At 35.6% G+C, this 11,134-nt stretch overlaps 1 protein-coding gene across 1 annotated transcript; it reads left to right on the forward strand.

Moving 5' to 3' along the window:
- Positions 1-9,379: 9,379 nt before the first annotated feature.
- On the forward strand, positions 9,380-9,811 carry RB195_008989 (uncharacterized protein; the record flags this gene model as incomplete). The annotated part of the gene is made up of 1 exon (XM_064195772.1): positions 9,380-9,811. One exon carries the CDS (start codon positions 9,380-9,382, stop codon positions 9,809-9,811), a length of 432 nt encoding a protein of 143 aa, XP_064046917.1.
- Between the last annotated feature and the right edge of the window lie 1,323 nt (positions 9,812-11,134).

Consider the following 11,134-nt stretch of genomic DNA (forward strand, 5'->3'; position numbering starts at 1 on the left):
GTAATGGAGAATTCTTGTGCAGAAAAGGACATCACTGAACTCCGTACCGAAGTTGTTTTCGTAGCTCACATTACTTTACAAAATCAATCAAACAGAGATTTTCTCTCAGTAAAAGTACAGTCTCGGTTCGGTTTCCAAATAAATCGAGGAATCAGGTTTTTTGTTTGTTTCGTCGCGGATGTGTGTTTCGAAGCACGTACGTTTCTCCGTATCATAAACGGATACGTACGTGAATAGTTAGTTGTGACGAAAAACAAAAAGTCAGTGAAAGAACAAGGACGTGTAGTATCCGGTCATAAACGTTTTCTACGAACGTGAACAAGAAGGCAGAAACTGGTAGGCGCAAATCTATTGTAGTTCTAGCAGCGAACTACTCAGGTGTGCAATAATTGCAGCAATAGGAAAAAAAGGTAAGTACGGAGAAAAAGCAATTGTCAATTTCTCAGCAGGTTTGGATTACAGCAAAACGAGGTGGAGATGCGTCCGATCCGTTCCTCTAAATGTAACTCACGATTTTATTCGTTTTTTTTTCATTTTTTTCACGCTCAATTTTTACCATGGGCTGAAAATTACTATCAGTGATACTGTACATGTAAACTTTATGTATATACAGCTTCATATTATTTTTTTCTTTTATGCAGAGTCGGAATATTTTATGGAAATTTCTTGGATGCATCGGTGAAGATAACGTAGCCAAACAAAATTTCATCCATAAACTTTTTCACATTACCTTTCTCATCTGGAAAAGTTAAAAAACCCTCTCAAAAGCTTCCATTCAGAATTTTTCACTTATAAACAGCTATTTCATTTCATTTAAGCAACATTATTTAAAGAAAAAACCTGTGATGACGGATATTAGCAACATTAAAGCGTTTTGCAACGCAAAAACACTGCAAGAATGTCATTGATGGATTACACGAAAGCCAAAGGACAAAGATATGTGCATAGCCGTAAAAAATGAAATATTGGAAAAATTTGCAGCATCGAGCAGCATCTACAAAATCAATCTACAATATTTTCTAAACCACTTCCTCTAATTATTTTACTGTTTTACGCCAACAGACAATTTCTTTAAAAATTTTTTTTAAACCACCTCCTCCAGTCATTTTACTGTTTTACCCCAGAGACAATTTTTAATATCTTTTCTTTTCATCTTTTCGCCCATTATAAATTACTTCTTCTCTCGTTGAAACTTTCTTTTCATTTTTTCTTAGCGTTCTGAGAGAGAGCGTTGAAAAGTACCGTGTAGAAACTAGTTCTACTTTAACATTGGTGTTTTGTTAAGATGTGCTTTTCATACATCAGAAATCAACAAAAGAGATAATTTTTCAATTGAAAAGTAAAATGTTCTTTGCCACACAACGACGCGTTTCACAATTTTAATTCAAAAACATTGCAGGCTCAGAAATTTGGGCCCGGCACAGGAATTTGTAGCCCCGAGCCGATGAACAACAGCTCAGTGTTGTTCTCCTCCTCCATTCGGACAAGTCCAGCAAGAATTTCAGCCACCAAGGAGGGAAGAAATGCGTGGCTGGCCACGGACAGCAGCGAACCATCGACCGTATGGTGCTGACCTTTACCACCACTACGCTATACTGTTCCTTTTTTTCGAATATATTAGAAATAAATAGGAAAATAATTTACTGTGCATAAACGAGAATTCGTTTCTGTTCGCCATTTATGCATATTTAGACTTCTTCCAATGCATAATGGCTGAAAAAGTATACATAAATACATAATAATACTAGTATAGATACTAATATACATAAATATTCATAAAGAGACGTAGACACTAATCTACATAAATATTTTATAAATATTGTTAATACTTAATAAAAGTATATAAAATAAAATTTGTCTTTCAACTTTTCACCCAAAAAAGAGCACAATAAAGAAGTTGATGAGTGCTGTAAGATTACATTTTCTTTAGCAATTAATTTATTGTGATTTATTTTTTCTTATAAATCTTACTATGTCCAATTACAGTTACGTGTAGTTTTATATTTACTCTTTTTTCACAGAAAATTTGTAGATAAAAATAATTTTCATATACTTACTACATAATCATTACTAATAAAACTTAACATAACATTACTAAAACTAATACTAACTAACTAAACTAAACTCAAAACTAAACTAAAAAAACTACTGATGTAAAGAATCTCAAACTCTGTCAAACTCGTGCTGAAAATCTCAATCTGTACATTTTAATGTAAAGAAATGAAATTCTGGATTAATACTGGCCGAGACAGACGCGGATATTTATTTTAACTTAATTTTATGCTGCCCCTATGAATGCACCAACCCGCGCCGATTTCTGTTTATTTCAAAGCGTGAGGAGTAAAGTTCAAGATGATCTATCAGCTAAGTGTACTTCGTGTCCGACATTTTTTCCATACATCCACACACATCCACACAGATAAGGAAAACAAGCGTAAATGCTAGCTAGGAATTGGGAATAGTGAAAAACAAAGACCGCACAAATAGGAATTTGAAAAAAGTCGAGATGTCGAGGAAGAATCGAAACCCGAGAAGACCCCAGGTGATTTACGATTATATGTAGAATGTGGTGGATGGAAGTGATGGGAGAAGATTGTGTTGATCCGAGAGAAAGTCGTCGTTCGATAATGATCGATTGACAGCGACAGAATCCAAATCCCGCGTATAGAAAATGCGCGCCTATGTATGACCTTTGCGATGTACGAGTGCACAAAAGGTACGGAGGTGGTCGTTGATCTCAGATCATTTCTTAGATCATTGTAACTCCAAGCAAGTTTCAAATCACGAAAAAGAACACTTAAAGACATCCCGGAACGATCATTTTGGGTCTCGATCCATAATTGGAATCTTTGGGAAGAAATTTACGTTTATTTTTTCATTTATTTACTCACATACGCCAGTGGTGCACCAGGAAAGAAAGAGAAAAATAAATAAATAAATACTATTAAATAAATAAAATAAACTAGGTAAGTTTATCACAAGCTACTAAATTTTTTTCTGCTCCAAATTTTCCTCAACGAATCAGTGCCGTTTGCTTTGTTATTTCTGACACTTCTAGATATTTTTATAACTTTATGAGTACTTTCATTGAAAAATTCTTGGGATATAGGAATCTGGAAGTTTTTGCAATATGACCGTATCTCTTCTGACTATTTATTTCTCTCTGGATATTTCTGGTTCCATCGGGGAAAAAAGTCTCTAAATTTTCTGAAAAATGTGCGTGTCTAGATTTATTGAAGGAACAATTGTCGCTTACAAAACTCGAGAATCATCCGAAAAATTTGGTATTGGAGAAGAAAGTTTTTTTTTGTTGAAAAAAATTGTTTTCAGTAGAGATGTGAGAAAGTGTCTTTTTAAATAGAACATATTATATTTCTACCATATTATTACATTTCTTTTTTCAGTGGTTTCAAGTGCAGCCGGCCATCCAGCCCCGAGTGGAAGGGAGCGGTTTCGCACGTGCGAGATCACCTGCGCCGAATTGAGTGCCAATAACCGGTTCATTTCGATCTACTCCCTCCATCTACGTGGGGAAAATTTTACGGATGTATTGAGGGAATCTTACGATGTTACGTGGGTGGACCTTCAAAATTAGTGCAGCAATTAAATCCAGGTGATGTGAGATGGAATTCTTACAACAAATCCGCTTTATCCTTGAAGAACTCCCACAAAACTGACGAAATCTCGAGAAGGGTTTGCGTAGATCACAACAAGTTTTTCCCTCATTGAATGCATGGAAATTTAAGCTACGATGATTTTCCGAAAAGTTCACTACGGGTCGAAACTTTATCGCCTTTACATTCACGGGTGATCGGCGAACGTTGACCTGATGTCCTCCACCTGTCAATCATTCATTCGATAATCATTCGCCTGAACATCTTGAACAGATACCTAAGCGCTTGTCTATCATCTATGTACTAAAAATATTTTTCTTTTTCACATCACACTTATGTTTACGTTCTATGGATGATATTTTCGGAGGTATTTGTGGATATTTTTGCAAATGAGATTCTCTTTTCTGTCAAATCTCATCTCCCGGTCTATTAGCAGTACAAAAAAGTGTTTTTCGTGGATCAGGAATTAATTAGATGTTATGTATTGCTCCAAGTATGAATAGAAATGTTTATGTTTACCTTAATGAGAGGATCTTGTAATGTCGGAAAGTCTAACTTTCAAAACAAGTGCAGCAATCAAAACTACATAGATGTAAAAGTAAATTATGAAGAAAATGTATTTATACACCCAGTGAAACCCTGACTGTAAGGATTTGGTGCAGATTTAGGATTAAGATTTAAAAATGGCACTCAAAATGGATCATCAAATACCGACGAAATATTAGTCTGAAAAAATTGCCTCGACATGAACCCACGAAAGTTTTTTCACTGCCTGTTAAGGTGATATAAATCGGGTTATCTCTTCAACTGCTCCATTCTTTGGAAGAATTTTGAATGAAAAGGTTTATGCGGGATTTTTAAGCGTATTACAACAAGCATTATATTACTAGAGTTCAATTTCAGCTCGATATTTTTAGGTTTGGGACCCTTGGGGAGAAGCTACGCGCAATGACCTTAGACCGGGAATGACGAGGCTGTTCTTTCGACTATTTCAAAAAGAATGTCAAGAAAAAAAAAAATTTGATTTATGGTACACTTTTGGCAATCGATTATCTTTAAGTAATATTGATTCGGCCGTATTTTATTACTTTATTATTAATTGTTATATTATATTATTACATCGACTATATATACAACTTACTTCATGGTATACTTCAAGAAACTTACTTTTTGTAAAGGAACAGTTTGAGTTTTCCTTTAACGCGTGATAAAACGCCGTTTCCATTTGTAGGATTTGCTATTTTTTAAAATCAAATTTTTTAAAATGTTTATGAATTTATAATGTTCTTAAACTTCAAAAAGAAAATCGTTTCTGTAATAGCATCCATTTAATGGTGTTCCCTCATTAGCATTAAAACTTAAATCCAGGTGAAACAGAGGACACTTAGAACTCATGTACTTTCGATGGATTCGGAAAATTGTTCCTCCGGTGACCTTGACGTGAAATTCAAGTAAAGTACTCAATGACGCTAAAAGTACACATTTCATGGATTTGAAGAGTTTCGGACAATTATCGCTAGTGCTTGAGTTCTTCAAGAAATATCGATGAACGCTCCTTACTCATTGAACACCGAAACAAAAGTAGTTTCAGTTCAGGATAATAATCCTAGAATGAAGGAATAGTAGGTTTTTGAAAGCAAGCGTAAAGTTTAGGGATTGTTTACGCGCGCAGAAAAAAAAAATACTCGCTCATGTGTATCCAAGGATTATTTCTGGACTTTGATTAGCGGGAAAGCTCCCGTTTTAATCTAGCTTTCAGTTTTCCAAATATTTTTTTCCCGCTGTTTTGTCTAAACAATTAGTTTTCCACAAAAAACTCCGGTTTCAACGTTGATCACTGATCTTCTTTAATAAGAATTTCTTTTTTTTAGCAAATGAAAAGGATAATTCATAATAATTAGTAAATATTTATCCTTTCATATTATTATAATAATTAATAAAGAAATATACGCAATTATGATAGTAATTTGTATATTAATATGCATAAACATGAAGAGAGAAAATCATGGTACATATATTATGCAAAAAAAAATGAAAATCTAATATTTTCCCACAATTTTCATGGATTAAAGCATGGCAGCAACGCAGGAAGCGGAAGAGCAAATGTAGCCCTGAGTCGAAAGATGTTATGTTGTGTTGTTTACGTCACTGGTGAAAGTAGTTTATGTGCGAAAGGAAAAAAAACAATGATTGAGGAAGGATTACTGGATCAGAGCACCAAAATTTTTACGATTCTCAGGAATTGGAACTCCAATCCACCCATTTTTAGTCTAGTGTTTGTTCTGCGTTTATTGTTGTTATTATTAATTTATTTTTTTTCAGTTTATTCTTTGCATCGCCAACAGTTCATCAGCACCAATTGAGGAAGCGAATATCCCGGAAAATCAGATCAAAACATGATCGATCTCGCATAGTTTTTTGATGTTTTGTACTGTTTGGTGCATAATTTTTGCATATCAGATTTGTGAAGCTTATTTCTTACTTCCACGACGGATTCTGCGAGAATTTTCTGGCTAAAAATCCTGCATTATAATATTCTGAAGCTAATTTTGTATCTTTGGAATAAGCATAAATAATGAGGATATAATGAGGCTAAGAATAATTATGAAACGAAGCGGAAATCTGACTTATGACTCTTAACCACCTTTGTCCTGTATTAATGAAGCGTTCTTGTTGTTGCTGTCTTAGAATGAATAGGCTACCGTATACCGTTTTATTCGTCACCAAGTATTTGTTTTCATCTGATCTTAGATTAAGAATAGATAAGAATGGTAACCATCAGAACGGTGCAGACAACGATCTCGAAATGAGGATTTTGAGCTTTGATTTTTACTCAATTTTTACTCTCTTCACTATTTTTTACTTCCAATTTTACTTTTTTTCACTAGCTTTTACGTCCAAAGAAGGAAAACACGCCCTCTGATTCGGCCATTGATGGAAAGAGTTTGGAAAAGACTGTCTGGTGTAATGTATCTATATTTTTTATTTTATTAAGCTATAAATATGGAGGTTTTGCCGGTGTTTTCTCAGCTGAAACACCTGATGGGCTTAATCCAGCACCGGAACAAACGCAACATGCCCTGTTTTGAGTCTGAAATCATGAACCAAGCAATATCCGGCACAATATTAGTCATTTTCCAAGGTTACATGCACTAAAAGAGATTTATCGATCTGCCACCTTTCCCCTCTGGTGCGTGTTCGATAAGGTCTTTTCAGTTTCATTTAGAATCGCTCAATTTCAAACGAATGGAAGTCGAATATTTGAAGGGATTCGTTGATCTTTGTTCTCACGTGTGAAGCTGACGATGATTTACTGCTGCGACATTCACTTGTTTACTTGTTTGTTCTTTTCGTTCAAGAAGTAGAGCAGAAAATAGAAAATACGATGAAGAAAATAGAAGTAGAAAAACGTGAAAAATTTATGAACAATGTTTATGAATAATAAACACGCAAAAATTGGGTAGTTGTTGATTTATCCACTTCAGGTAATCAAGGAATAAAAATGAAAAATCAAGAAATACAAAGTGTTCGTGGGAAACTGATTGACTAACTCTAATCAATATCACTGCACTAAAAACCTTGGAAAGAGTAGTAACCGAATTAGCAGCAATTTTTTCTCGTTGATTTGTTCTGAATCGAAGAGGTTGAGACGTGGTTCTGTGGATAGCGATCGGACATCAGCTACAGTAGACATCGGATGCGTTCATTTGAACTCGCGCAACGCGTCCGCAACGAGTCGATGTAGTGATCCTTTAAGCGTCGACATCCCTGACACACCTTCAGATCGATGGAATAATATCAGTGTTGTACCGGGACCCACCACTGGTCTATAGTAAACGAGGAGTCGCGGACGCGTCGCGTCAGCTCGGTTGAATATGGTCGGTACTGTGACTACTGTAACAATAACAGCGAATTAGTGCGCACGAACCGCAAGATGATGTACACGGGAAAAACTACAAGGAAAAGCGAGTACGGAAGATAATAAACAATCAACGGTTGGAATGGTGGTTCCCAATAATAGTAGTGGTGCTCACAAAGGGCGAAAAAAAACTCCATAGAAGCCATTCTACGTCTAAAGTAAAAAAAAACCATTGAATGGGAAACCTGAATGAAGACAAGTGGAAAAAAAAGATAAATTAATTTGTCAGAACGGGAATTCGTTTCACCGAAGTGCACTCAGTGCAGTTCAGCTGAGCTGCATTGCAGAAATGTTACATTTCGGCCAGATTCCATCGAATGAAAAAGAAACGAAAGGATAACGAGCTTCTAGCTCAATTTTCCTTTGTCGATCAAGTAAATTACCTAGGACAATTTTTTGAAAAGTCTCCGAAAGCACCGCTACTTGCTACCAGAACCTTAATCTATTCGCCGTGAATTCATTTCCTCTGAATCGTTGTTAGAATCGTCGCTGGCGACTTTTTGTGATGATAAAACTTCCTTTATTTTTATGCATAATTATTGATTTTATGGTATTCATCAGAAAAACAAAAACTCTTCACATGTTTTCAATTGAAAACAGAAGTGCATACGTTTTTATGGGATGATAAATAGCTAACAATTCGTGTAACGACTTTCCTTTTGACGAAGATATATATTTGCCAATTTCAATATAAAAATATGATAGAGTCATTAAAACGACAATAAAAAATAAAGATGTTGTAGACGTACATACGGGGATATTTAGGTCAGAATGAAAAAAATCTCATTGAGAAAGAAAAGAAAAGAAAGGAAAGAAGAGGCTCTCTCTTTGAGAAATGACAGCTAACATTTCTGTGGGAAACATTCACGAGATTTTACTGGGTACTGTATAACCTAGGTGAATATAAGTTATGAATAAATTTAAACTTAAAATCTTAGTATATTCTCAGCTCGCCTCCTCCACATAATGATGAATATGTGATAAAGATTCTCATATCATATTTATACTAGCATTTTCAATATTTATTTATTAGCTGTTATTATTTATTTATTTATTTTATATTATTTATTGGTATTTCTTCATTTATTTTATTTAAAATGCATTATTCTATTTATTTATTTATTTGAAAACACCTACTGCGTGGCATGAAAGAAAAATAAAATGAAACAGAGCTCACTAGAATTTCGCCCATGTTTTGTTTGTATGTTATTATTATTATTATTATCACTATCATTATTACTACTATAATATTCTTATATTAATTGAGCATGTATAGTTCACGCTGAATATCTTCAACCACATGAAAACGATGAGTCTGCCATTTTTTTTCCACGTTTTTCTCTGCTTAACGCGCTCCCCCTGACGTTTTCCGCGCTTCATTGGAGGCGTGCTGCGGTCCTCCGGTTGAACATAGATATGCGACGCAAAATATTGATTTCCCTGACTTGCAACTTGTGTTTGACAGGATTCATGATGCGTAATTTTTTTAAAGGGTTTTCACAGCTGTGACGACAATAAAATCCCTTGAAAGCAGGATTTTGCCGTAATTTCTCTCGAAGCTAAGATTTCTAGATCTCATCACGACTAAATTAAATTTCTCTTGAAAATTTCTATATAAATAAAGTTTAGGACCGCATTTACATATGTGGGTGTGTTTATAGAAAAATCCTGCAGCACATGTACTTTACACATGCACTTTGGGTGAGTCTAAGGCTGATTCCCAAGGCATAATCCATTTACACGTTTTTTATATACAGGTGAAGCACTCTAGATGTGTAACACGCAACGAGGAGTGATGGATTTTTAGAGTTTGAGTGCAATTAGAGGAGAAGGAGGAGGAGGAGTAATGGGAGGAGGAGGAGGAGGAGGAGGAGGAGGAGGAGGAGGAGAAGGAGGAGGAGGAGGAGGAGGAGGAGGAGGAGGAGGAGGAGGAGGAGGAGGAGGAGGAGGAGGAGGAGGAGGAGGAGGAGGAGGAGGAGGAGGAGGAGGAGGAGGAGAAAGAGGAAGAGGAGGAGGAGGAGAAGAAGGAGAAGGAGGAGGAGGAGGAGAAGGAGAAGGAGAAGGAGAAGGAAAAGAAGAAGAAGAAGAAGAAGAAGAAGGAAGAGGAGGCGGAGGAGGAAAAGGAGGAGGAGAAGGAGAAGGAGAAGGGGAAGGAGAAGGGGAAGGAGAAGGGGAAGGAGAAGGGGAAGGAGAAGGGGAAGGAGAAGGGAAGGAGAAAGAGAAGGAGAAAGAGGAGAAGGAGGAGGAGGAGGAGGAGGAGGGAAAGGGAAACAGGTGAAATCATAAATATTAAATATTATTAATTGTTAAGGAAATCTCCATATCGAATACATTAAAACATGAGGGTGAGCATGTGCGTTTCTGGAATACATTATGCACATACTAATTATTCATCATTCGTAAACACGTAAACAATGTTTGCGATGTATTATTGAGTCACATCACAGATTCATTCAAGGATTTTAGTTCCTTCTTCGATTTGGACACACACACACACGTTAGGAATTTTCAATAAATGAATGATAATTACAGTAATCGTATTCGCAGGTGTTCTCAATGAACCCACTAATAAATTTTCCAATTTATTTACAGTATCCACATATTCTTTATTTTCAATTCGATTAGCTATTCAGGTGTTATCCTACCAGGGAAAAAACCTCCTTTCGCTCCTAGAAATTCACTGAACCGTCACCTCTGGTGACCAAATCTCGATAAAGCTTATTCCACCTCATTAACTGTGATTTTGTGCTCTGAAATTTCGAGAAAAGATCAGATGAAAAGTCTTCTGTACGGTAATGATCAATAAACAAAAGTGCAATCACATTATACGAGCAGTTCAATACGTATCAGTCGACTGGAATGAATTAGAAGGAGATTTTGATTTATTTTACTTTTCTCGATGAGTAAGAATGTAGATTTTCAGAAAGATTAGGGTAGTGAACTGTGTCAAGACTTGGAATCAACCAATCTCTGGATTATGACACAACCAAACCAATTCTTTCCTATGGTTCAAGTAGCTAAATAAAAATTTATCGTAATCTTTCTCAATTCCTAATTTCTAAGCGTTACGATAGCCGGATGGTCATCCATATCTTTTGAAAAAATTGCACAAACTGCGTAAAAACATGCGATGCTTTATTTCTCAGTTCATCAGATAACGAACGTTACGGAAATTATTTGGGTACGTAAGAAAAAGAATATTTTCCATATCCTTTGCCTCTATCGTTGGCATGATTGTGCCTAGAAATTTCCAGAAAAAAGACCATAAAAATCCTTCAACTCTACCTGATTGATCTTAAAGGTGTTTATATTTACAATACTAGTATTTTGATGAGTAAATTATTCGACTAGAAGCTAGGCTTCAAAGAAAATTCTACTTTATTCCGATTTCCATCGGATGGTGAGGTGATTGCTTGTTATTTTCCTGAAAAGCACATTCCTTTGCATTATTCATATTCCTTAGAGAGGTGAAAGCTTGGAAAAAGGAAATTTGATGAATGACGTGTAAATATCGATAAAATGTCCGATTTATCGGCATTGCAGCAAAAATTCGCATCAAAAATGTATGAAATGGAAATTGTTTGCCTGTTTTTCCGGAATA

This window comes from Necator americanus, chromosome III, assembly GCF_031761385.1.
Source record: "Necator americanus strain Aroian chromosome III, whole genome shotgun sequence".
NCBI lineage: Eukaryota > Metazoa > Nematoda > Chromadorea > Rhabditida > Ancylostomatidae > Necator > Necator americanus.